This window comes from Corvus moneduloides, chromosome 22 (assembly GCF_009650955.1).
Source record: "Corvus moneduloides isolate bCorMon1 chromosome 22, bCorMon1.pri, whole genome shotgun sequence".
In the NCBI taxonomy this organism is placed as follows: domain Eukaryota; kingdom Metazoa; phylum Chordata; class Aves; order Passeriformes; family Corvidae; genus Corvus; species Corvus moneduloides.
The window spans coordinates 638,938-666,513 of NC_045497.1; the positions used below are offsets into that span (position 1 = coordinate 638,938).

At 49.4% G+C, this 27,576-nt stretch overlaps 1 protein-coding gene across 6 annotated transcripts; it reads right to left on the reverse strand.

Moving 5' to 3' along the window:
- Positions 1-50: 50 nt before the first annotated feature.
- On the reverse strand, positions 51-24,462 carry PIK3CD (phosphatidylinositol-4,5-bisphosphate 3-kinase catalytic subunit delta). Of its 6 annotated transcripts, none has more exons than XM_032131933.1 (25): positions 24,403-24,462; positions 21,807-21,945; positions 17,671-17,744; positions 17,144-17,307; positions 16,291-16,519; positions 15,667-15,896; positions 14,677-14,856; positions 13,878-14,027; positions 13,496-13,585; positions 12,570-12,791; positions 9,594-9,690; positions 9,154-9,284; positions 8,482-8,541; positions 8,115-8,282; positions 7,498-7,619; positions 7,200-7,343; positions 6,515-6,614; positions 5,506-5,684; positions 5,204-5,313; positions 4,554-4,632; positions 4,144-4,311; positions 3,345-3,468; positions 3,015-3,160; positions 2,689-2,821; positions 51-2,148 (listed from the first exon to the last, which is right to left on the reverse strand). In XM_032131933.1, exons 4-25 carry the CDS (start codon positions 17,282-17,284, stop codon positions 2,011-2,013), a joined length of 3,141 nt encoding a protein of 1,046 aa, XP_031987824.1. In that variant the 5' UTR covers positions 17,285-17,307; positions 17,671-17,744; positions 21,807-21,945; positions 24,403-24,462; the 3' UTR covers positions 51-2,010. The 6 variants fall into 6 exon arrangements, with proteins under 6 accessions (XP_031987824.1, XP_031987822.1, XP_031987820.1 ...); XM_032131931.1 differs by having other exon boundaries at positions 21,381-21,945; XM_032131929.1 differs by having other exon boundaries at positions 21,343-21,945.
- Positions 24,463-27,576: the final 3,114 nt, after the last annotated feature.

Sequence of the window (27,576 nt, forward strand, 5' to 3'; positions counted from 1 at the left end):
TAGGAGAGTTTTGTGGTCATTGCTCTCAAGCACAGAAGGACTTTGCAGCATTTGTGTACAATTTGTCAATATTTTTTATTTACAAAACATGTACCTAAAGCAACTGAACAGCTAAACATGTAAACATTCTCTTCTTGCAGAACCACAATTTGGCTTAAAAAAATACTTCTTTTTTCAAGGCAACAGAATAAGCACAATCAGTTTGTACAGAGTTAAAAAAAAAATAATGACAGAAACATCTCTAAATAAATAGAAATAGGTCTATCATTCTGAGCATATTTATAAAAATGAGAAGCCACTTGTAATGAGATGGAATATTTTTGAAAATTATTTAAGTTTCAATCTTTAGTACAATTCAGCTTACTGAAAACCATCAGGTGAGCTGCTGCTTTGTGAATTTGGAGTCAACAGAGCTGTCAGATTTATCCAAGATGCTCTCCCAGGGTGTACAAGGAAGAAGGTCCACAGGATGACTCACTGAATTTTTACTGCTTGTAGGTAAGTCAGGTTTCCAGACTAAGTAACCTCTGTAAAACTGTGCTCAGTTCTTGCCACTGATACACCTTTGTGTTATTTATTGCACTTCTCAAAGTGAGGGACAGGACAGGAGCCACTGCTCTAAAAGCTGTTGAGGGCCTGTCATTTCTGCTGTGAGACCTGGGAGGGACTGAGGAGAGCAGGGTCCCACTGCTGCAGCATCCTGAACACCAGGCTCTGGCACTGCAAGAGAATTGCTTTTCCAGCTCTGGAATTGTAGTGTCTTCCCTTCCACAAGAACCTGATCAGGGGTGTAGTTTCAGTGCATCTCACCTTGCACAGGGCCCAAGATTTTTTTTTTTGCATACTTTCTGCTCTGTAAATTAGTTTAATAAGCAAGGAAATAGCAATATTTACTCTCTAAAATGGAGCAGAGGCACAGGACTGTTTCTCACTGATCAGCCTGCATAGAGCTCTAAATCCTGCAGTATTTCTCTCTAGTACCAAAGCAGCTGTTAGAGCCTGAGTGCTTCAGTCACAGTATCATCTGGAAGTGTAGGAAAGGGGCTCTCCCAGGGTTAGAGTAAATTAAAATGAGGTGTCTTCCATGCCAGAACTGCTGCTTCTACCAACAGGTGCTTGAGAGGCAAGAGGGTTTGTATGGATAGATCCAAACCAGAACAGACCTCACAGCGTAACATCTTTTACAAAAAGAAGCAGTAAGTACTTTACTTTAATTTGAAAATGCAATCTTAGCGTTTTCAGGTTTGAAACCAAAATAAATGCAGAAATGCAGGAATTACTTGAGAGTCAACTAAAGCCTAACTTGGGAAAGCAAAGTAAGTACCTGATCCAGTGGCCACTCCAAAGCTGCTCTTGTGCCATCAGTTCTAGACAGCAATAGCCGAGTTCCAGCTCAGTTTCAGAACACTTTGGCCTCTGGAGCAGATAGAAAGCAATATGACAGCTGGGATGTCCTTATCCTGTCTCAAGGCAGAGTAAAACCATTTGTCCAAGTCAGCTTCAGTGTGCTGTGTGCTGACCCACCTTGGTGGACACTGACACAGGGCAGGAAGAGTGACCACATGCTGAAGTTAATGCCTCTAAGCTGTAACAGTGGTGACCTAGAAGATGGGCTACAGGCATAGGGGAATCTCTGTTCAGCTAAATTTCCAAGAAAATAGAAATACAGACATTAGCACACTGGAGGGATGTTACAACTGCCTCAACTCTTCCATTGAAAGATGTACTTGAAGCTTAAGGAGTTCTTAAGGGTGCAGTACCTCTACCTACCTTTACTGTACACAGGAGTTCTATTGCCTCAAGTCTCTCCCTTGTCCCCCAAAGATCTACGGCAGCCACCGTGGTGTGGCTGAGGACAGGCCAACAGTTTTTCAGTCATGCAGCAGTGTCTGATCTCTGGGAACGAGGTGGGGGATCTTCAACACGACCATTCTTCTGTCTTTGGGAACCTGGCAGTCAGTGCTGGACTCGGGGCTGTTACATTCTCCTGAGCAGGTGCAGGCTCCTGCTCTACTGCCTGTTGTCTTTGGATACGTTGTGTGCCAGCCAGTTCACTTTGGTTTTCCAGCTCTCTCGCAGGGCTTCATTAAACTTCAGCCTGAAGTGCTTCAGTGCCTCCTCATCAGTTTTCCCAAGGGCCAGGGAGTCCTGTAGGCAAGAGGCATAAATCAGTGCACAACTGAACAATTCACTGTTCAACCAGTAAGATGTTTATTTATAAGAAATTACTCCATTGAAAGGAGGAATGGAGTTGCCATCAATTGTTTTTAATTGTTCCTGTAGTTGCAGGGGTTTTTTTCTCTGATAAACACTTGGACCCTCAGCTTATGCTGGTGCAGGGAAAGAGCAGGTTCTGTATTGTTCTCGTACAGAGTGTTCTGCAGCTGCCAGGGATGGGTGGTTGTAACTCAGGAGGCAAACTAGGAAATTAGAGCCCAGAGCTGGGTCTCCTTCCCTGCAAGCTGGCACCTGCTGCCTTCATGGTGAAGAACCTGAAGGGATTTCCGAGGACCAGGACCTGGCATTTCTGATGTCCTGTACACGGACCCTGGGCATCCACTCACAACAGTGAGTCCTGGAGCTCATCTGCTTCTAAGAATCTGTCCTTGCACACTGAACTCCTTCTCCTCACCCAGCCACAAGATCAGGTGTTCAGTTTTAACTCCTTACCTGGGCTCTGCCTCTTACCTTTAGGTACTGGATGTCTTTGGAGCAGCTGAGCTCTGGCAGCCCAGCAGCTTTCATCAGTGCAAAGAGGTGCAGGAAGAGGAGCCCGTGGCGCCGCAGGATCATGTAGGCTCTTTCACAGTAACCCCTGAACCTGTGCAGGAGTAGATGAGGTGAAGGAATGAAGGCTGCAAACTCAACCATTTTGTAAAGCAAAGCTATATACTCTCTCCAGTTAATAATTTATTTACTTTCATGTGTACAGGCAGCTAGAGGCTGCATATTGGTGGAAATAAATACTAAAAATTTAGAGCTTAAAAAGCTGAAGTTTAACTCCCAGCACTTACCTTTCAAACTTCTCATTGTTGTTAGTTTTTCCTTGCTGGATGACATGCACAAAGTCGTAGGTTAAGATGAAAGGAACTCGTTCTCTATTAATACCAAATTTAGTCTTGAAGTTTCCCAAAAAGTGACCAAAATCAATATGGAACAGCTGAAAATAAGAAAAAATATTTTTGGAATATTACCTGTTTTAGCTGATTGGTGTTGAGTTACTTCCCAGTTACTGTATTCAGCAGATCACGATCATAGGGTTTTGGGAGAGAGAAAAATGACCTTGCCCATGGCCCTCCTTTGGGAAGAGACAATATTCCTTTGCTCAGGTAATCCCAGATTACCTGCCCTGTCTCCCGGACCATGATGTTGTCGCTGTGCCGGTCGCCAATGCCCAGCACGTAGGTGGCCACGCAGTACCCGGCGCAGGACAGGGTGAACTCCTCGATGGCTTGGTCCAAGGCGTCTCTAGAGATGGCAAGAAAGAGAGTGAAAGATAATTTCACTTTGGACTCCAGTACTGCCCCACGGGGAAAGCTGTTTTCAGCTGCAGGAGAAGGGAGGAAAGCTCGTTTGGATTCCTGTAGTGCTCTCTGGAGGCAGGACTCCCACCCCTGCTTTACAAAAACGAGCTGCAATAACTGACTGTAGCTGAAGGGATCTGAATAAGGTTGTGGCCACAATCTCAATGGAATTGACTTAGTCTCAACTAAATTAACTCATTTCTATATATCCATGGATCCAAAGGACACACAGGACTCCCGGAGTGATTCCTGTTAGGGCCCTGCTGTGCCAGAACAGCACTGATGCTTTGCTGCTCTCCTCCTCTCCAGTAACCCCCCAAGCCACACAGCTGCTTCCTTTTTCACCTCCCAGTTCTGGCATTACTCCTGCTGCCCTTCTTCCAGCTGGCCCTGTGCTGGCTGTGTATCTCTGGATCAAGGTTTGAGTCCAGCCCATGGTCAGAGCTGCCTTAGGCTATCAGAGATCAAACAAAGCTTGCAAACAGTAACCCAGAGGCCTCTGTTTCTGCTCAAGGCTCACATGGATCCACATGAGGGAGCAGCCAGAGCCTGGAGCTGTGCACAGCTGAGGGAAAAGGAGCAAGGCAGAAAGCAGGGAGGGAAAGCTGCGCCCACTCACCCCGGGTTCTTGGATTTGAGCCAGTTGAGCAGCGCATCCTTGTTGAAGGCGGCCGTGGCCACCATGTTGCTCTTGTTGAGCTGGATGTTGGCGATGGTGTCCGAATGCATGACCACCTCAATCAGCCCCGTCTTGTCTCCTGTGGAGAGGCAGCCATAAGGGGTCATCCTGCAGAGATGAAAGAAACCCTTCCACTGAAATCCTGCCCACAAGTGGGTGGTGTTGACTTTTAAGCTTTCCCTTGCCTGGCCCGTCTCCTCACTTTCTCCTCTACAGTTCTATTCCCCAGCCCCACAGAACCTGCCCAGATGCTCCCAGAACACCAGACAGACCTCGGAGCTTGCAGAGAAAACAGCCTCACCACCCCTGATCTATCAGTGCAGGAGGACAACTGTGTGCACACTGCTCACCTCAGGTCCAGGCCCTCCTGCTTCCACAGGATGTCCATCAACTGGATCATCTGCAGAGTCAGCATGTCCTGGCGCAGATCTGGGCAGCATTACAGAGGAAAAAGGGTCATAAGTACCTCCCAAAGCCCCCCTGCTCTGCGCCTGCAGCCTTTGCCACGTTTGTCACATGCTGGTTGAGCCAGGAAAGAAGACCAGCAGTGAGCAGTGTTTGCTGGGGCAGTAACAACGTAAAACCACACACCAGAGCCTCAGCTCACACAGGATTTTTACTGGCAGCGGTTTAGGCTACTTGACTTGGCCAAAGCTCTGCCCATGGCAGTCAGTGTGGCACTTCAGAAATCCCCTTCTGGGCACAACAGTGAGCAGCAGCCACCCCAACCCTGCAGAGCTCTTTCACACCCCACATCAGGTTTGGTTTTGTTGTCCAAGGGTATCCAGTTACCACTGCACTAAAATCTTAATGAAAGAGGGAAGCAGGTGAAATACAGAGGGGAGTTTATTATGTCTTCAGATTACTGCCAAAAAACTCACCCAAAAACATTAAAGGTCCTCATTTACACAACATCTTAATGGTCCATATTTAGGCCTTCCCACCACAGTAAATACTTGAGACTAAAAGATACATTTGCACAGGCATAATGAAGACTTACCATCTCCATTTTTAAAAATGATACCCACTCCACCTCCACTTGTCTCTTCATTATTAAACACAATCCACAATGGTTTCATTTTGGAGTCCATGAAGGTGCACTGATCCACACTAGAGGAAATAAAAATATTACCATCGGTTTCCATCTATTAAAATATCAGTCATCCAAGCTGCCAGTCCTACAGCAACGACTGATGGACTTGGGACTTCCACGAGGAAAGAACCTTGGAATAACCCAAAGCCTGGCTCCAGAGTGAAACAAAGCCTTTGGCACAAATTCAGAAGTGCAGATCTCTTCCTTACCAAACTTCAGCGAGGATAATGTTGGGGTTCAGGGGGGACTGGAGGTGGGAAAGGGCTTCCCTGTAGGTTTCCTGCTTCATGCACATGTGCATCATCTCCTTGGTTTGAGGCTTGGTGGCCTTCTGAGAACTCACTTTCACAAAGTCATTCAGAGCTTTCATCTTGTTGAGTGCTTCTCCCTGAAAAAAGGGAGGGATGAAACAGGGTTAACAAATAGGAAATTCCTGGAGAAAGTTTAAAAAACATTAAAATTTTCTGTGAAATGTAAACCTTGGTTCCATCTCTTACTTTCTCTTCAATTTGTAGCAATTTCATATACTGCAACAAAACAAATTTAGTAATATCTGCTTGAGGAAGATCCATAATTAATTGTGGATACTCTGCTGGGTACAAATGCATTGCAAGGTAATGACTGCAGCAGGAATAAAGCACATTATCATGCACCAAAGGAAGAAGTGAGGTGCACTGGCTAGAAAAGTGAGGATGAGACCTAGAGCCCAGCCTGTCCTTCAGTGCTTCTGGGGAGTTCTGGTTGTGCAAAAGTGCTGCTCAGTCTTGAAAAGAACCAGCACTGGCTCATGGGCACAGCTTGGCTACAACTTTGTCTAGAGATGAGTCTCCCACTTCTGAATTTGGTACAGTGACCCTTGACAGGTAAGAGAGGTTTCAGAGTGGGAAAATGCCAGGAGTACCTGCACACAGCAACTGAAAGGGAGTCCCCTGCTCTGAATCAGCCAACTGCGATCAGCTCCCAGCGAACAGCACCTCACCCAACTGACCTCACAACAGCAGTGCTCTGACCATTTCAAAGCATTCTAGACACAGACTGCAGCCTGTGTGGGTGAGTAAAGGACGAGCAAGGCCACACGTGCTGGGGATCTCCAGGACACAGCCCTTACGAGGCTTTTCTTGTATTTATTACTGGTGACATTAATTTGGGAAAGCCAACAGCTGAGAACCAGCCCCAAGCAAGAGGAAAGGCAACCTTCTGGCCCAAAGCAATTTGTACCTGCTTCATCAGCACCTTCATGTGGTGGGTGCTGCCCCGGCAGTACGCTTCCAGGATCAGGCCAAACCTCAGGGAAACGGCAGGAACGTGCATTTCTGACCTGGGGAGGGAGGCAGGGAAGGAGGGAGGTTAAAGCAGTGCTGACTCACTGCAGGGAGTGACTCATGCTCCCATTCACACCAGCACCAGGAGGGGGGGACACACCAGAATATTTGGCTGCTGTTTAGATTCTTTGTAATGGGGAAGGAAAATAAATATCCCCAGCCCAGAAGGTGATGGAGGAAAACCATTGCTTGAGGTGATGAGACATCTTTCTGGGTGACTCAGTCACCAACTCCTCCTTTGAGAACATCACTTGGGGAGCAAGAACAGTTCAGAGCTTATGGCTCAGAGCTGGCACAGGGCCATGGAAACCCAAAGCAAATTCCAGCTCACATGCATGTGTGTATATATTCACAAATATATATAAATTCTAAAAACAGAACCTAACCCAAACACCACCACTACAATGACAAAAGACAAAAATAAATGAACAAAAAAACTATACTGTGTCATCCTGGAATAATTCTTACTGAGTCACCCAAGGTAAAAAGCAGCAGTTCCCACTTCACAGAGCAATGAAGGACCCAGTAAATGCTGGTTTCACTTGATTACTGAGAAAAAGCCTAAAACATTTGCTCTTCACCTCAGGTGCCAGAAGAGGAAGTGGCCGATCTTGCGGTTGGATAATGCCCTTTCCAGCAGGAACTTGGTTAATTCACAGTCTAAGTAGGATTCATACTTGAGCACCTGGACAAGCTGCAGCAGGTACTGGAACACATCATCATCCCTGTGGACAGAAAGGAAACATGAAAGACAACCTTATCTTCAGTGCCACAAGTGTACTTGTAACAGCCCTTTGTAAAGACAAGGCTGTCACTCTTGTTCACAGCCCTGAGCAGAAACAGAAAGGGCGCTGCCTCTCCCCGGGGGCCAACACTTACGTCAGCTTCTTCAGGGAGTTGATAGCAAAGGAACCAACATAACGGTCAGGAAAGCTGAAATCCAGCAGCTCCAAGGCATTCAGGACAGGCAACTCTGGCCAGGTCTGAAGCAGGGAAATCATCTGGAATGACCAAAAAGAAAATAGCAGAAAGAAGGAACAAGGTTTTTATGACAATGGATGTGAATCTGAAGTTCTACTGATGAAAGAGCAGCTCTTTATGAGGGGGTCACTATTTATAGATGCCTCACAGCAAGTTTGCAGATACCAGGTCAAAAACTGATCCCTTGAGGTGGCTTGTGCTGATCTCTCACTATCATTTAAGAATATTCAATCCAGATCTCTTTTTTTCCCATTAATTAAACAGATTTTTTTTTTTGCCTCCAGTTTCTTGAAGGGATAAACAAGACCTTGCTGGCCAGTAATGAATCTGGGACAGCCCACAGAGCCAAACAGAGCCCAGAAGAATGAGACCTCAGCTGGCACCAGCTGGGAACTTCCCTGAGAAAACTGTGAAACATCCCCTGCTCAGCTGGGCTCCCAAACACGGCACAGGAATGTGGACACTGAAAGATGGATCAGAAAGGGAGCCCTGGCTGCCAGCCCCAACATCCTCACCTGGGCAACATCCTCATGCTTGTTCCATTTGGTGATGATGAGCAGCTTGGCCAGAGCCTGTGGGTACTGGTCACGGATGTCGTATCTCATCTTCCATACCAGGTCCTTCTCGTGCTCGTACAGCTCCGTGTGGCTCCTCCGCTCCAGGATCTCCTTCAGCTGCAACTTCTGCTCACAGCAAGCACAGGAAAGAGCAGACACAGGGCTCAGTCCCAACCACAGGACTTGCTCAGCTCAGGGAGACCCTGCAGGACTGGGGCATGACCCAGTTTGGTGAAAAATGCTGGGGGTGGGGCATAAGGTGGAAACAACTTGGTCCATGAAACCAGGCTTGCAGGCAGCTGAAAACGGATGCCAGAAGACTCACCTCCTCAGAATCTTCTGCTGCAGCTCGGGGTTGTTCTCCATTCCTCCCCAACTCCAGCAGCTGGGACACAAATAAAGAGTCTGAGAAAGGCTCCTCAGTTCCTCTGTAGTTGCAGCTCACCATCACTTCAGGCATTTGTGCTGCATTGGAGATCAGCCACTTGCCACCTCTGCTTGGGCTCCCCCTTCTCCCTGGCACAGCCTGTTCCAGCCTCTGAGCCACCCCTGCCTCGTGGAGAGCACAGACATGTCTCTGGCAGAGCAGATCCCCTTTCTTCCCTGTAACAGGCACATTTCTTCTTCCACTTGTCTGGCCAGTTGCAGTGACAGATGGAAAATCTCCACCCCACACGGCATGTTACCACTCTGCTGAAAGGGAGGGAGCTGCCTACTTTCACTCATTTCCCCTTTATTCCTCTTCCTTCCTACAGAGCCTAATGCAGTTTGAAGGCAGCTCAGTTAAACCCATTTTTTAAACAAGTGCTCATCTATGAGAGCAGCTTTACCTCAGTAATTCACAGCTTGGAAAAGTTTTCACTCAAAGGTCCAACAATATCTATTCATCAAGTTTGCTTGCAGCCAGTCCCTGTCAATGGCTGCCCCAGAGCTTCCCTACTGGAAGGGACAGTGAGGGAATTCCTGTGCCTCCCAGAAAAGTGTCCCTGTGCCCCACCTGCTCAAAGGACGGGTAATACACAGGATGTGCTGCCACGCTGGGGAAGCAGATGACCAAGGCTGCTGCACTCTCAGTGTTGGGGTTGCACTGCACTGTGCCCATGGGGTTCAGAAGTTCCCCTTTCTCATCTGAAAAACAAAGCACATAAAACCCATGAGCCCAAATCTTGCGAAGCTTTGGTGCAGAAAGCAGAGCAGAGACCGTCCCTGGGCACTGCCTGGCCACAAGCACTTCATCTTCCTGAGCTCTCCCCAGTGAGGGGCATGTGACATCCTTAGGTGAGTGGCCACCTCTCAGGTCACATGTGCAAAGCCAAGCTCAACAAAGCCCTGTCTTGGCAGGGCTCCAGCTGCCATCACAGGCCAGAGCAGTGACCACTCCACTTCCTGGTGCAGACTAAGGATGCCAAAGGACAGCAGCTCCCTCTCCTGCCATACCTGGGAAGGAGGACCACATGTGCAGGCAGCACTCCCCCGTTTTCAGCTGGTCCTTGTAGTCGAAGAGCATCACATTGACCCAGGCGATGGGACAGTCCTGCGGGAAGACAGCGCTCGTGGGGAGCTGCACCTGCCCAGCTGGAGCAGGGGAACAGAAGGACTAACGAGAGAGATCCCCTTGCAAAGGGACATCCTGTCTGCTGACCTGCTGAGCTCTCTAAATTAAGAGTACAAGATGGCATCGGGCATTTGCCAAAACCTGGGGTCTTTTGTGTAGTGCTAAATGGCACCAAACACTCCCCACAAATGTGCCTAAAACTTCACCACCTGATATTTGGCATAGCTGAAGAATCTCTAAGTTTCCAATAAGGCCTTACTACTGTACACTCAGTATTTTAGGAAGCTGTGACATACTTCATATATTTCACAGTTTGAGGGGAAGGAGAACTTTAATTTTGAAACAGGGAACGTGGAGCAGGCACGACTTTGGAAAACGAAACAAAGGATGCTAGAAATAGCTCATAATAGGAAAAAAAGGCTTGGCTCCTTTGTACAATAATAAACACTATCTATAGAAATCAAACTTTATGCTGCCAATCCCCTGCCACACCCCCAAAATAAACCCCACAAATCCAACCCAGACTCATTTTGGAGGAGGGAGACTCCAACAAGTGAAGTGACCAGGACATGGCCAAGACAAAGAACTTGTCCCCTGCCCTCACCCAGCTCCCAGCCCCAGAGCAGACACACATTCCATGAGTGACCTAAGCTTTCCAGGTTCCCCAAATGGAACACTTTACCTCATACAACAGCACTCAGAGCTCAGATCACACCAAGGCTCAAGCACAGAAACTGAGTGTAAAAGGGGTTACATGGCAGAAATTCTGCACCGACGCAGCCACAAACAGTGTCACGTTTGAAGGAACCACAGTGAGACATCTGGTTCCACTGGGGCATACCAGACAATGCAGCCTTACCCCACAGGTCAGGCACTTGGTGGAGGTAACAGAGACCCCATTTCCCTCTAATGTGACAAAATGAGTCACTTCCAAGCAGCCTCTCACAAACCTTGGAGCTGATTTGATTACTCCAAGTACCTTCAGTAAAATCCCATTTAACACATCAACTTCCAGATCACAGGAAAAAGCCAAACAAAACACCACTGCCAGCAATAACCTTTTCTAACAGTGTAAATGACATCTAACCACAGCTAAAAGCCTGCCAAAACACAAGGCAAGATTTCTGGTGGATAAGGTCCAGAAAAACAAGGATCCAGCATTCTGAAGACAGACATCTCCTGCTTGATTTAGAGAAACACTGAAAGCCAACCCTCTGGGTGACATTAACCCTCTGACTCATCCAGTCAGCCTACAAACATGCCTGATTTTGTGGTAGTAAATGATTTAGTCCCACCTATCTGCTCTGGACAGTCTGCATAAAAACAACATATATGGAATTAACCTCCGAGTAATGAAAAAAATTAACAATCAAAACAAACAAACGAAATATCAGAGTGCATTCTGACTGTAACCTGCCCTTACCAACCATTTGAAATGATTTCTGACTTCTTCACTCAGAGCTGTAGCTCACCACGGGGAAAAATTCTTTTGCAGTGCTCAGCTCTAGTGAATGTTGTGATTTTATACTAAAAGTTCATCAGAATGCATCCACCTTTCCCCAGCACCAGAACACACATGAATAAGATCCTCTTAACAACTCAGCTAAACAGACTGGTTGTGTTTTGTCAATCAGAACAGCAAGATTTCCTTCTGACTGCTTCAAAACAGAAAATTATTCCAGTGTGACCACAAACATCCAGCCTGTGGATGAATCAGATCTTCTGTCCAACAAAAACCTCCAGCAGGAGCTGGGGTTCTGCTATTCTTAAATAAAAAAGAAACCCAACAATAAAACTGTTAATCCTGGTCCTGGCCTCAAAATGTTTCCAGTCTGAAGTCTTCAACCCAGAAATTGGTCCCCACAAGCAGGATTCATGAGCTGGCTGTTGCTCCCAGACATGACTGCACAGTAACCCTGAGAACTCCACTGATGTCAGCACAACAACGCTCAGTGAACCTCCCAACAGTGAGGAGGAGTGAGCAGAACTGAAATCTTCTCTATCACACTCATCAGTGCCTCATTCCTCTGCACTCTAGTACAGACGGCATGAGTAATCCTCTCCTTAAGGCAAGAGAACAGTGTCTTTGTGGTCACAGAAACAATAATTTGCAGAGGAACAAATGCCTTTGCTGCTCATAAAGAAAAGTCTCACATGCGAAGAGCTTGAGGCTTAAGTTACAGCTCTGGGAAACCAGCAATTCAATTACAGGCTGCACTTGGATCTCCTTTTAGTTACTAAATCGTTAATGGGCTAGAAGTTATGGAATAGAGCTGAGGAAAGTGAGAAATATCACTACCTCTAATTAAGATGCTCAAATCAAGAGCTTCCAAAGTGATTTAACACTTTCTATGCTCAGTTTGCAACACCTGAACAGTAACCTTGAAGAATCTGCACTTTCACTTTACGTTGTCTAAAGCTTTGCCATAACCAGTGTTTACATTCCTCAGTTTATTCCCCTTCCCTGGCTGGTAATTTGCTGCACTGGGGATTTGCAGGAAAGACCTTGTTAGAAAGAAAATGCAACACAGGTGGTGGTTTAACCTCAACTACAAAACAAGGAAGTTGCGGAACAGTGAAACAGGGACACCAACACAAGTGATTCCTCTTTAGGTCCAGTCAGATGCTGGGTATGTTTCTTAATGGTTTTTCTTGAGAAGAAATTACATATAAACAGCCTTTCTCACAGGCAGCCACTGCTCAGCTTCCTGTTCCTGTTGAAGAAGTTACTGGCCATTACTCTGTAAGCTTTTGTTAACATAAAGCTCTCTGAAAGCAAAGGGCACTTGGTTCAGAATCATGTCCTGTGCTCTGCAGCCCTGGCCTGCCTGGCTCAGCCCCAGGCTGGCTTCACTTACAGCTTTCTTGGACTTCTTCTTGGTGGAACGAGCCTTCTTGGCCTTCTCGATGACGGCATAGAGGGCGAAGCAGAGCCGGGCCATGCGGGGCAGGTCACAGATGTTGATGTCGAAGTCCAGCCGCTGCTTCCACACCGGCTCTGAGCACACGTTCACCTCCGAGCTCGACACTGTCTTGCACAGCATCTCATTGCCATGGAACAGACCTGCCTGCACCACCAGCTGAGGGCAGGAAAAATAAGAGCACACCATGAATCCACAGGGGCTTGCCTTGTTCGCTGAAGACACATCACTGGAAGAGGAATGGGACAGGGCAGCCGCTCCCCTGAACAGGGTGTCCTGCTCCCATCTCTTTCCTGATCCATTGAGATCCAGTTCCTTTCTCTCTCTCTTTACTCTGCTTCAGTAGGTGCATTGTTACCTTCTCACTTCATGCAGACTTGCATATTGAATAATGCAACACATTCTTGCCCAGTTTCCTTCCTTTCCCAAAGAGCAGCTGTTCCCCTTCTCCTCATTTTCCTGCTCCCCCTTCATGGCAAACACCCTGCATATCCCAGGGCTCTGCTGCCTCCTGCTTTCTGCCTTCCCTTTGCCAGTCACCACCTCTCCCATCACTCTCTCCTCAGAGCTGGGTTTCCCCTGCTCTGCTGCTCAGCTTCCCTGCCCAGCACTGTACAATGCCATTACCTCAGGGCAGCAGCTCTGTCTGCTGTGCAGCAGCTTTTCTAATGCTGGGCTGCTGGCCGGCCACTTCCCTCCCCATTCCTGTTGTGCTGCAGTTCAGAAACTGCCCAAAGGCTGAATGAAGCCCCACAGGAGCAGGTGAGATCATGCTGTCAGCCACCACTGTCCTCCCCACACAAACGAGAGGGATGTGACTGGGAAAGCCAAAGTACAAACCCCCAGAGTGAGCCAGTACCCACCTTCATTCTCTCATCTGCATTGACCTTGCTGCCTTGCACCAGCTCGATGTAGAAAGGCTGCTCTAAGGACCAGAGAGAGCCATAGTTCGGCTGGAAAGACAAAAGGGTTCTAATCAGAAATAGATGCAACAAAGGCCTCTCAAGCCAGCACCAGAACTCATCTCCCATTCCATGCTTTTTGCTCCCACAGAAAAGAGCGAGAGGCCTGGGACAACCAGGGAAGCTGTGGAGGGGCTGGAAGGCTGGCTGGGAATTCCCATCTTAGACCCCAGCTAGGAACCTGTCCTGAGAAGGGCAGGGAGAACCCACTTGCTGTTCCCAGCCAAGATCAGCACGTCCACCAACAAACGAACCCAGGGTGACCCCAGGGGTCCCCTTTTACCTTTTTCTTGGGGAGTGGAGGGGGCTTGGAGGCCGCCTTTGGGGGGCTGGCGATGCAGTTGGTCTGCTCGTCCCTCATGGCAATGATGGCAGAGGAGTGCACCATGGTCAGGTGGGGGGTCAGGCCCCGCTGCAGGCAGCTGCGGATGTGCTGAGAGGGGACAGGGTCAGCCAGGGCCACCTGGCCAGAGCCACCCGGGCCTGGCCACAGCCACCGCGCCAACCAGCACCAGCCCAGGCAGGAACCCGTGCAGGGAATCAGGGAAGGACCCAGCAACAATCGAATTCCAGTTCTCAATTATCTCCTCTTGCTTTATAAACCTGCAACTCACTGGGCTCATGTTGCCAGAACTGAGAATATGAAGTGCCTTTTATAGCTGGCATTTCATCAATGGACTCAAATGGCTGCATTAAGGGAAAACACTGAGGAGGATTCAGCACTCTCAGCAGCAGTTTGCCCTGCCAGAGGAGCACATGACTCAGGATTGCTCGCCCAATTTTCAAGAGGAGAACCCTCAGCTCACCATACAAGCAAGCAGATACTTCCAGAACCACAGCCTCTAAATGTATTTACACAGCACTCAGCACCCAGGGACAGGCTTAGATCACCGGCCCCCCAAAAATAGGGATTTTCTAGGTTGCTGGAAATACCCTTTGCCCTAAGCAGCATCCAGGTCCTGTCACTGATGTGCTGCACTCCTGTAAACAGCACTGTCTCCTTGACAACATGTCCCAGCCCACACCCCCAGCAAGGGAAGGCCATGTGGGAACAGACTCACTGATAAAGACACGAGGCTCACCTGGAACTGGTACAGGGGGTAGTTCCCATAGAGATATTCACATTTCCCGTTCACCTGCAGGGTGTAGTCCTCCGGCTTCTGCACGGTCTCGTGGCGGAACACAGTAGCCTGTTTCTTAATAGCATAGCTCATCAAGGTGATGGGGAACTCCCAGGGGGAGATCTGGAACGTGAAGCTCTCCTGCAATCCCAACAACACAGCAAACTGTCAGATACCAGCAAAGGGCTGAAATGGCACAGACAGGGAACAACATTCCTGCTGCTGGAAGTGAGGAGCAGGATAGGAAGGTGCAATCACACACACATTAGCCAATGATAACTAGGGATGTTTGCTAAACTGGGCAGGAGCAAGTTTCAGCAGTGCAAGCACAAGGCTGGAAATCAGGAACTTCAGTTTAAGCAGAATCACCAGTTCACGTGGTTGCCAGTCACTAAAAACCTTCCCACTGTCATTCCACCAGCAGGCAGAGGCTGTAAGGGTCACCGTGCTCAAACACACTGCTCTGGAAGGCCCTTCTCCCGTGAGGGTGACCCTGCTCCATGCCCAGGCACAACACGCAAAACACGACCCAAGGGTACGAGGCAAGAACAGGGCCCATGGGCAGCACAGACCAGTGCCTGCAAGCAGTGTTTGCTGAGCATGACCTGAGGCAGGCTCTTGAGCTTCCAAAGGAAAGTCAAGTACTGGATTCTATGCTCCTTTCCTACCCACATCCAAAAAGCTTTCCACCCCATGTACGTGCAGCAACCTCAGCTTCCAGCTAACCAGCACACCCAGTGCATGTTCAGGAGGGAGAACAGCTCCCTCGGTTGGAGGCTCAGTCTCCCTCCCAACCATCACTGCATGCAAAGGAATCTGGAGAATGAAAATGAACACTGAACACATGGAAACACTGTCCAGGCACACATTATTCTGTCTGCAAACATACAGAGGCTTCCAAAGGAAAAGCACAAACCATTAAACACTGTGACAGAAAACCTTGTGCTTTACCCCGCCAGACTGGAACTTGATGTTGACAAAAATGTTCTTGGTGGGGATTTGCAAAGAGCCAGTCCCGAGGCCCTTGGCCATGGGCTCCAGCTGCAGGGGGAAGTTGTACTCCATCCACGCCGCCCAGCTGAGCTGCTGCCGCTTTGCTGCTTTCTCCTCGCAGAACTGGCACATTTTGGTGCGGAAATCACTCACCTCTGGATCCTGCACAGAGTCAAACTCGTGCAAACCTGAGTGGAGAGTAAGAGAGGAAGGCAAAATAAGCATCTGCAGCCTTTGGGGGAAACAGGCCTTTTCCTCAAACGTCTGTGAAAGAGTCTCGAGACTCCCTGAACACGTGTTTAACATGTGGCCAAAGGCAGAGTCAGCCAAGCTACCAGCAGTCACTTATTTATGATGTAGAACTGCACTGACTCAACACCCCAGTGCTCTGCCAGCAGGAAGCATCACCTTCCCTGGGTCTGCACACATAGTGTTCTCTCTCTGCATCCACTGGAGACCAAACCTGCTGACGTCCCAGCGCACAAGCAGGGCTCCAGCACTGTCCCACAGGCAGCCAGGCCGTTTGGGACAGGAGCACGTTCCACCCACAGCCAGCACGCCTGCCGTGACCAGTGAACTGACCTTTCCCAATGAGCAGGCTGATCTGGGAGTTGATGACTTTCTTGACCCTGTCTCCCTCGCGAGCCACGAGGCGCAGGACGGGCAGGAAGGGCTGGATGTCACAGAGGCGGCGCTGCTCGTCCTCCAGCTCCTGCTGCTCGGCCGTCTGGTTGATGCAGGTGAACACGTAGGCCTCGGGGTCGCTGAGCATGTGGAACAGCGGCTCATACTGCGCGTGCTTCCACAGCACCTGCGGGGCAGCGCACACCGTGACCCTCCCGCGCCGCCCGGCCACCCCTGCCCTCACTCTGCTGCTGCCACCCACCACCTCTCCCTGAGCACACAGCAAAGGCAGAGCACAGCCCAAGCTCCTCACAGCACTCCTGGACCTGCAATCCCAGGCTGCTCCTCAGACAAGTCTGGTGGCTCCAGCTCGTGCTGAACGGCTGGGTAGGTTTATTTGCAGGTGCCTTTAACTGACTTCCTTTCTTCACGCTTGCCTTTTGTTTCAAGCAATGTAAATCCCTCAACCTGAGCATTTAAATAACCCCCACCTGAATACCTCACAGTAAGCACCTGCTGCCTCTGGCCATGTGAAACAGAGCAATTACTGACACTGGAAGCAAAATTGGGTTAAGTAACTTGCCCCTAGTAACAAGAAATCTGTGACGGGAGCCAAGAGCTTCTCAAGTCTTGTCAACACTATCCGGTTCCCAAAGATCCTTCTCTCCCTGTAGATAGCACTTTCACATGACTTCACACCCCTTTTTTCACTCTCATCCTAAGTGCCTGCTATTGGAGGCAAAACTCTGGAGCAGATGGGCCTCTGGCTGTAACACAGACCTGTCACTAACAGCTGGTACAAGGCTGTTACCTGCTTGATGGTGCCCAGGCTGGCATTGCAGGGCACAGAGAGGTTTAAGTATATGCCTGTGGGCAGCAAAAAGTCGACCTGGATGTTTTGGTTTTCCCCCTTGGACCAGAATTCCGTAGGGCAGTAAATGCCTGGGGGCATCCTGCTCACTGCTTAGCTACCACCTGCAAGAAAAGGGAAAACAATCTGTTGATGTTGACTACACATTGTTTGCTCAGTTCTGTGCTGGACTCTGTAGGAAATTAATGTGCAAAAGAACCCAAAGAAAGAAAGGTCAGCACAGCCTTATAGCTCAGGAAAACATGGACCTTAGTAAAAATTCCACTCCAGTGCCTTTGAGCCACATGTAACTACAGCATTTGCTTCTATTTCAATGCAACCCTCTCTTAATCTCTTCTAGGCCAGAATTAACATCTACATCTGCATTTGACTAAGAAATAGGAGAATTATCTTCTCTGGAGAACAGAGACACTCGTCCCAATAGCTCATCTGTGACCAAGCAGCCAAGACAAACAGTAAGTTCCTACCCCTGGCTGTGTAAGGCAATCCTCAGGCCACATGCTCCAAGCTCCACTTTGTTTTTCCAGAGCTCAGTTCCAGTCTGCAAGAGGGAGAAAGAGTTGTTGCTGGTTCCAAGTATGCATGCATTTTTATACACACAAACAAATAATACTCTGCTGTACATCCCCCCTCTACAAGTACAGAAAAATGAAGTTGAAGGCTGAGGCAATCAGAATAGGTTTGTTAATTCCATCTGCAGCCTATCCCTTGGCAGGGTGCTGCAATTTATTTTCAGTACACCCAAGGAATGCAAAGACAAGAACAAGAAGCTGAACGCTATCAGGTACAAACTGCTGTTTTCAAACACAGGATGAAACAAAAGGCATTCACCAGAAGCCTGTCAGACATTTCCTTTCTCAAAAAGGCCTGTAACAAAGTCTCCATCCACTTGCCCACAAGCAAAATACTACAGCAATAAAATCTCCAGTTTCCTGCACAGATGACAAGTGGCAGAGTGTGGTGTCCCCACGTGCTGGGAGACTCTGGAACTGTTGGCACTGGGTCCCAGCGAGAGACAGGGAAGTGGCTCTAATTCTCTCCAACCACCTCAGCAGGGAAACCAGCTCACCTCAATTCCCTCTCACCAGAATTTTTCCATCAGGTCAGCAGAGGAACAGCCTGGAAGGTGCTCCACGGCCACGGCTCCAAACCCAGCCCTGCACGTGCCCTGAGCAAGTCTGTGTCCCTTACCCTCAGCCCATGAAACCAGCACAAAATTTCCCCATTCACAACTTTAAATACAACTTTGCAGCTGTGGGTGTAGAGACTTTGAAAGAAGCTGAGCGAAGTGCTGCTGATTCCCAAACCACAAAGTCCTGCTGGCAGCTCCTCATGAGCCAGCCCTGGGCTTCAGCACAAGGAGCCCAGCATCTTATCTGCCAGGTCCTGGGAACACACCACTTCCCTGTCAGCAGTGAGGTCAGGATTCCCAGAAATATGAGCTATGTTTTATCTGTCCTGCTTCCTCAGCACACAGGCTGCATCACCCAGCCACCGGATAGAGAGACCACAAACCACCCCCCCCGGGCCTTAGCAGGGAGGGGAGCAAGGGGGAGGAGGCAGGGGTTACAAATTTGAATAAAGCAAAACAAACTGGCCTTGTTTTCTGCTCATCAACAATAAAAACAGCAAGTCTCTGCTGTATCTGCCACCTTAGCCTAAATCAGCAAACTACAACTCTACTGACCAGCAGAGACAGACACAGCAATGGCTGAGCTGCTTCCTTCTGCTGAGGATTTCTATCTGGCACCACATCCCAGAGAATATGAAGTACTTCTCTAAGCCATGAGCACTACAATGTCAGTTCAAGCTCAACACCTTGTCTTTCCAAACTCCCTGATTTAGAGGATGCAGGATTTTTCCAACAGAACCTGGAGTGAATATACCAAAGGAAGAATAATTCTGGACTTTCACCACCTCTAATACATCATTTACCAAGTCTCTCCCCTTCCTATTGCTAAATTCAGAATGCTCGACTTGTTGGAGCTCAGATCTGATGCAGTGTGGCAGTTCTTACATGAGGCAAGCTCTGCATAGATGGGTACTTTTGCACCACCTGACTTCCCTCTTCCCCTTTGCCTTGGGAAACTGAACAGAGTTCTCCAGGCTCTAACCTTGTTTGCGCTATCTTGACCCCACGTGTGTAAGTAATTACAATTCCCTTTTCTCTGGGTCATTTACCATTTATGAATAGCTGAATGCAGCATCACTCCTTTTTGGCAGGGTTTACACTACTGGAGCTGTTCGAGATATACTCTTTGTCTTTCACTGCAGCAGTCTTCAAACAAAAACCCCAACATTCTCCAATATAATTGTCCATTTTTAAAGCCTCAGCATAATCTCAGACTCTCATTCTGGTGGGCAGACACATTAGTGCTAGAAATCTCATACCATGGTAGGGTTCAGACTTGTAGGTCTGGTAGCCTGAAGTTCAAGTTAATCAATCTACACTTGACAAATTAGTTTCCTGTACAACTTGTGTATCCCTCAGAGCCAGGGCAAGCCACGGTGAGACAGAATTTTGTGTTTTACAGGGATGTAAACCCACAGAACCAACCTCAGCAGGTACCCAGGCCCCCACAGAACCCTCCTCATCAACACTGGGCTGCAGCTACCCACATTCTACAGTAAGACACTCCCGGGTCTCACCCTTCCTGCTGCAACATACCCCAAAACATCTTCTTGCTAGAATACTTCCACATTCCCCCACCCACACCTTGCTGTAACAATTCTTCCTCCCGCCAGCCACACCTCCCACAGCCCTCAAGCACAGGTTTCAGGAGCAAGGCAGGTACACGCTGCTGCCTCTTCCCAAAAGGAGGAAGGGAACTTTCCTTCCTTTCCTTTCCTGCACGCTGGATGGGGACCTCAGGGCTGGCTGTGACAATGTGAGGCACAGCCAGGCACAAAACAGGGGAGAGCCCAGCTGTGGGACGAGCTGCTGCTCCCCATGGGCTGTGCCCACCGAGCTGTGGGGCCACCACAGCTGCTGCTTTCAGGCTGCAGATAAACAAACTCTGCACAGCAAGCGGTGCCTTGGACTTCTCAGACCGTGCCAGAGGAAGGGAAGCGCCACTGTCACACAACACAGGCCCCAAGGCACCAAGAACACGCCCAAGGATGGATTTCCATGGGTCCAAACACAAAGCTGTTCCACACAGTTCCCAGGGAACTCAAGTCTACTCCCCTTGTCACAGGTATTTCTGCTCTGTGGAATATTTTTGTAAGGTGAAAGTAAAATTAGGAAATTAGGAATGAAACACACATGGAGCCATTCCACACTGACTCCTGCCTCTGGTTCAGACCAGCACAAGCAGCAAAGACTCCACAATTGCTCCATAATCCCCCATTAATTTTGAGGTGTGGAATAATTTCCTGGGGAGCAATCAGAAAAGATGAATCCATTGGCACTAATCACTTCCTTAGAGTCACACATGCAATGAACCTATCATACAATGCCCAGACCTCTTCATCACTGGGCAGGAAAAGTGGTGGAGGAAAATAATCATGAGACGAAATTCCACTTTTTAGATGAAGGCAAGTCCACAACTTCCCCTGTGCCCTTTGCCTCAGTTCATTATTCTTTACTCTGCAGGAAAGCTACAGGCTGCTCTCCCCTCCTTAGGGTTTTCCCCTTGCAGTAATTAGTGTGAAGGTAATTAATGTGTATTTTTACCAAAGAGGCAGAGCTGATGTGCACACGGGACGAGTCCAGGCACTAGGACAGAAATAAACCCTCAATTTTACTGGATCCCATGCAGAGAATATAGGCATGACATCAGTAATAGGAGGGAACACAGCTGAGGAATCTGAGGAAAGGTAAATTCACGAAGAGTGTCAGAGCGCAGTGGACACATCTGAAACCACACAGGCAGTATTTAACAAGCCAGCAGCCGACATAAAACTTACTAACACAAATTTCCTCTCATGAAGTTTATCAACCACAGCTCTGGTGTTTACAACATGCAACTGCTTTGGAGAGGAAAAGGTAAAAACCAACAAAAAAATAAAAGCAGCAAGATGACACATGGAGCAGCGTCCCCCAAACCTCTGTGAGGCTGCAGCATCAGACAGACACGGAAGCCCAAACACCCACAAACAAATTGCAAAATTACTAAACCCCAGGACTACCAAAATACCTCTCGAGTTTATAGGAAATGAGCAGTGCAGAGCTCACAGGTGATGTGCTGCGTGGGAGACTGCAGGAAGTCACTTTCATTGCAGGCATGGGCTTGGCTGGGGGAGGAGACCACGGGAATTTTGAAGTACACACGTGTTTGACATGGCTTTACCACACAATCAGGACATTCGGCAGACGTGAACCAGCTCGGAGCTTCCACAGCCACTTCAGTGTGTTCTGAAAGTGTTTTAAGCTCGGTCTTGATTTTTTAGTTGGGATCACAGGGTGAAACAAGTCCACGCTGCAGACAAGTCAAGTCACTTGAGTGCTGACTGACAGTAAAATTAACACACAAATTGCCCTTCAAGACAGACTGGGAAATATCCTGCAGCAGGTAAGTGTGCCAAACTGCACCTGCACGTGGGAGTTTGGGACAGAGGGAGGGAGGGGGCCGCCCCCTTGCAGGGTTTGCTGGAGACTCACACCCAGCGCCAGTCACTTCATCCCACAGCAGAACCACGCTGGAGCTGCTTCCCACTGGCGTAAGCGGCAGTAACAGGTCAGACTTTGCTCTTGTGCCAACAGATGTGCTTCCTTTCCTTTCCAACTTCCAGGAGTCCCTCTGTAAAACAGGATCAGTGTCCCAGCTGTGCCACTAGGCCATCACTGTTCTCCTTCAGTTCCTGGGAAGGGTTGCACCTTCAGTACAAACCCGAGCTGCACCAGAGCTGTCTGTGCTTCCACCCTCAACACACGCACATGTGTCAAACTCAGCTCATGAACTAGGTAGGAAAAACACTCTGGACCCCTTGGAAAGGTGTGGGGAACCATTCAAGCACTGAGCAACTCCTAAAATCAAGAGCCTGGCTTTTTATCTTCCTCAAACCCTAGTTTTAGGGTTTAAATTTCCTTTACTTGGTTTACCATTATATGACTTCTACCAAATATAAAAATTAAATAAAGTTGTTTTCTTATTATCAGCTTCCATTCTGTACATTGATCTCTCCTATCCTGCCACACAGTTGCCTGCACTGATTCACTCATTCTTTCAACAGCAGTTCATTGTTCATCCAGCTCTACATACCAGACACACAGTTATGTTGCTTTGACAATGCCTTTTCTTAGAGATTTCTAAGCCCCTGATTAATCTGACTTTTACTTACACAAACCATTGGATGGATGTACATGTACCATGAACTCTCCCTGGACAAGGGATGAAAATGCCCAGACCTAACCCTTCAGGCCTCTGAGACACTATAGAGCATCCTCTTCCCTACCAGAGGCACTGATAAAAAACAGCACTTAATTAACAAAAATCAGCATCTTCTGTGCATCAAGATGTCACTGGAGAACCATGGATTTTCCCACCTTCCATGGAAATGTTCTAGCTATGTGGAAACTACAAGGATCAAGCTTTACACAACCACTGGGGCTAAAGAATCCGTTGGCTTGGGCCCTTTCCATTATGAAATAAAGACTACTTTGAGCTTTTAGATTGTTCAATGCCCCCCTTACACACACACACACTCCCACAGAACAGGCTCGCAGGGAAAAGTAATGGAAGCAGAACTACACTAATGTGATCTGAACTGGGGATAACCTTGTTTGCGTGCAGGGCTGATGATCAAAGGGGTTGTCAGCAAGAGAAGAGATAGGAAAGCAGAATGTACATGTGGTGATAAAACCAGGCTGCAGTTTTTGGGGCTCCCAGCTCCAGGAAAGCATCAGAGCCATCTCCCATCATTCAAGCTCAGTAGAACCTTAGATCCCACCAGAAGCAGTAGCCAGAGGGAGGGAAAGAGGAGTTCATGCAAAGCAAGAAAAAGAGATGTAAAGCCATTCCTCATTCTGGGAGTAAAACAGTATCACCAGAGAGAGAGGCAGAGAGACACCAGAGAGTGAGAAAAGCATCTGATGGGAGACTGAGAACCTTTCTCTGGTGGAAACTTCCAGTCAGCTTTTAGGCAAGTTCACAGTATTGCCTGAGGAACTATCTAGTGGGAAACCATACATTTAGTGGTTAAAGCAAGAGCTTGAAAACCAACACTGTGCAAAGTTCCATTCCCAAACCTGACAACTGTTTGCTGCACAACAGCAAACAAAGAACTCCTCCGTGTTTCAGCTTTCTCACATGCACAAGTACAGTCTGTAACTCATGAAGGATGTTGTAACTCTTAAATGCTGGCAAAATGATGTGAGATCCTTGCACTCTTGCTATTACTGCTAACACAGGCAGAACCTGGGAGTTGGAGGAAGTTGTGATAAAACGAAAGAAGTTGCTGAAATTAGGCTTTTTCAACTGTTCCCAATTGCTCCACAATACCAGAAACCCGAGTCCATCTTGTTGATGAAAACAAAAAATAAGTCATGCATTTCTAATGACCTCTATCATGACATTCAACTTTCAGGTTCCCATCTCAGGCACATACAGTGCACCGTGTTTGAGACTCTCTTCTGGGAGCTCTTAAAAGACTCCCTCATGCCCTGCCAAAAACATGATCCAAAGCTAACCCACAGCAGAAACACACATGGCTGTGAACAACTGAGCCAGGCAGCACAAGTCCTACACCAGGGAAGGTCTGGATGACCGGGTGTTGCCACTCCTCAAGCCTGGGAGTGACAATTGTGGCGACAAGGTGCCATGTGCCAAGCCTACCCTAAAGGCCAGGCAGACACCAGAGCTCACCAGCAGCACCAGAGCTCACCAGCACCCCGTGGGGTGGGCCGGCAGGTGATGAGTGGTTACTGGACAAAACACCCAGCCCGCTGCCTGCCTGCCATCCATCCATCCATCCCTCCATCCCAGCGCTGCCACCAGCACAGGGGACACGGCGCCAAGGGCACCCCCCGAGCAGCTCCCACCGCGCACCCCGCAGGTCAGCGGCTCCGCAGAGCCCCCATCTCCACAAAGCAGAGGCGCTTTTCCCGAGGAGCAGCGCTCTTTGCTAAGGGCGCCCGAGCAGAGCCGGGATTTGCCGCAGGCGGCCCCGCAGCGCCGGCCGCGCACCCCGGAGCCCCCGGCCCCGCCCGGGCCCCGCTCCCCGGCCCAGCCTCCCCCCGTCCCCGTCCCGGCGCTCACCTGGGGGGTCCCGGGGGCTGCGGGGCTCCCGCGCTCCCGGCCCGGCCCCGCTCCGGCACCACCCCGGCCCCGCCTGCAAAGGGGCGTCGGAGGGGCCGCGCCCCGCCCGCCGTGCCCGCTCCGCCCCGGACACCGGCCCCGCCGTGCCCGCTCCGCCGTGCCCGCCCCGCCCCGGACACCGGCCCCGCTCGGGTCCCTCCCCGCCGTGCCCGCCCCGCCCCGGACACCGGCCCCGCCGTGCCCGCTCCGCCGTGCCCGCCCCGCCCCGGACACCGGCCCCGCCGTGCCCGCTCCGCCGTGCCCGCTCCGCCCCGGACACCGGCCCCGCCGTGCCCGCTCCGCCGTGCCCGCCCCGCCCCGGACACCGGCCCCGCTCGGGTCCCTCCCCGCCGTGCCCGCCCCGCCCCGGACACCGGCCCCGCTCGGGTCCCTCCCCGCCGTGCCCGCCCCGCCCCGGACACCGGCCCCGCTCGGGTCCCGCCGCGCCGCTGTCCGCACCCGCCCCGGGGCTGCGCGGAGATGCCGGCGGGGAGCGGAGATGCCGGCGGAGAGCGGAGATGCCGGCGGGGAGCGCAGCGCCCGCGGCAGCGATCGATGCTGGCGGCCGAGCGCACGGAGTGTCCGAAGCGTGACGTGGCTGCCGCCCGCTGCCGCACTGGCGGCGTCCCTGAGGCACACACGGCTCGCTCCGGAGCCGCAGGGCCAAACAGCAGCGCAACACCGAGGGCAGGTCCCACATCCACGTCTGTGTGTGAAACTGCCCACGTAGGAGATGTAAAACGGTTTGGGATTCACTCCTTTCCTGGAAAGCGCTCCTTTGACAACCTCAGTCATACAACTGTTCTTTCTTCACCTGAAAAACTGTGGGAACCCTAGAAATTGGCTGGCACCAAGTCTGGGAGAAAACGAGTGGGAAAGGCATTTAGAGGGAAAAGACATGGACTGTAGGAGAAAAGGAGTGAGCCCCAAAGACAAGGGGAGAGACCCTGGCTGGTGCTTGCAGAGTGCTCTCAAACGGGAAACAGTGCAATAAGGATGGGGAATACTCCAAGTCCCAAAGGAGAGTCAGGTGGATTTAGGGGATGAGAAGAAACACCTCCAAGGCAGGAAAGGTGCCCGTGGGTCCAAAGTAGGAGCAGGATAGGTTTTAACACGCCTGGTGTTCCACTTCCACCTGCTAATCATGGGAACAGGACCAAGTACTCCTTTAAATGCTGGGTACCAAGGACACACAGGGTTATCCACTCATTTTTTTTCTCCCCCAACCTGTTGTACAGGTCCATTGACTGCAAGGGAAACCCACCCACGCACCAAACTACTGTGCAAGGTCTCATCCCACCAGTTTCCCAAAGCTCAGCCACTTCTCACACCCCTCAGGGCTGCCATCATCCTTTGCTCAGTGCAGCTCTCCCAGCTGTCACAGGAAATTAGTGGCTCCAAAGCAGCAGCAGATGGGGATAAGAAATGTTTCCAGTGTTCAAAGACAATCATTCCTCTCCGTCTCATTAAATTTTCAGCAGCAATTAGATACTCGAAGACCATGTGCTCATTTGAAAAGTCTCTTTCTTTTCACACATCTCCTCTGAAATGCCCACGGTACTTTGGGTCACAAATGGGAAAATATTGGGAATGCGGATTTATGATTTTAATTATTTCACCCACACATGGAAACAAACAGCCTTGGTACAGGGCATGGTTTGTGGAGTCACCTCGACTGGTCCTGCAGTTTTATGACTCCCAGAATCACCATTTTTCCTAAAGTTTTTGCTGCCGGAGACATGTGATTAAGGTATAAATTCTTTTTTCCCCCCCCCTCTATATTATGATCTAAGAAAAGCTCATTATTCTTGCAATCTCTTTTTTTTCCCCTGAACATTACTAGTTGGCAACACAGATATCTTGCCAACAGTACAAGATGTGACTGTTGAAACATTCATTGTTCAACTCTGTTTGAATCTACTATCATGTCTCCATGTGACCTTTTAACGCTCAGGAATTGTCTATTTTAAATCATTGGCCCTGACATGTGTTGAAGATATTTTTAACAGACTATTTACAGGAATTCTGGTTTCTGTTCTGTTTTTTCCTTTTCAACAGCTTTTCTATTTATCATCTCCAAGTTTCACATGTACAGCTGTACTGAACACTGGCAGGGCATTTGCCCACATGGCTTGTGAGAAATTGGACATCAGAAACTGTAGGGGAGGGAAAAAGGAACTCAGGAAAAATAGCTGCAATCTGCTAGCTTTAAGATCCAAGACCCCCAGGAAGAACAGAAGGGAAGGTTACTTAGCTGATTTTCTTCTCTCTTATTGAGAACCAAACAGGGCTAATGCATTTGAAGAGAACACTCCTAAGAAGGGCAGGTGGCATTATTTCAGATACACCCGACATGAGGGACGTACAAGGCATGCCAGTTCACAGAGACCATCTCCACTCCATGCCAGTCTGGTTTACATCTACCCAGAATTGTTCATACCAGTCTGAAAGGTTAATTTTGTTTTTCTCAGCTCTTAAGCTCTCTGCAGCACGCGGACATGTGCTCTATGTCACCTAATCTGGTGAATTTGCAGAAACACACAATTCCACGCTGCTGCTGAGTCAGGGGGTGCCTTGTCCTCCTTGGGGAACGATACAGAGCCCAGCCTAATCTTCACCACTATCCCACTATCAGGAAATTTAGCCAATGTTTGCAGATGAGACATGGTCAGCTTTCATAGCAGAAACAGCGGGAGGGAGGATGACAACGAGCAATGCAACAACACCTTGGTATTTACAGGATCACCTAGCACGAATGCTTCCACCCAGAGAGACAAAGACCCTGACTGCCCTCCTGGGTCCCAAGCCACAGAGATGTTGGCAGATGTAGTGAATAATAACGCTTCTGAAGGGGTATTCCCCACTGCCACAAACGGGGCCAGAAGAGTCTCCCTTGTCCTTCACCTGCATGGGGCAAACCAACCAACCAACCAATCCAAGTCACTGCATTTCATTGCACCAGAGGGCAAACAGGAAGCTCGAGCAGTCTGAGGAGAGTTGAAGCTCTCTACTCCATGTGGTTAACAATGCTCGTAGTTAACACTGCTCAACAGCGGAAAACCGCGCCTGGCTGTGGGGCTGCAGACACGGCTGGGAACTCGCTTGTATTTAAAAGTCAAAAGAGGCTTTTTTTAG

What these genes read in the sequence shown, in the direction of transcription:
- PIK3CD (XM_032131932.1), bottom strand. Translation starts at nt 17,284, where the DNA reads ATGCCCCCAGGCATTTACTGCCCTACGGAATTCTGGTCCAAGGGGGAA. An exon ending in CATTTTTAAAAATGGAGATG is followed by an intron (nt 4,633 to 5,203) that starts GTAAGTCTTCAT and finishes AATGCTGCCCAG; the next exon opens with ATCTGCGCCAGGACATGCTG. An exon ending in TGGTCCGGGAGACAGGGCAG is followed by an intron (nt 3,161 to 3,344) that starts GTAATCTGGGAT and finishes TCTTATTTTCAG; the next exon opens with CTGTTCCATATTGATTTTGG.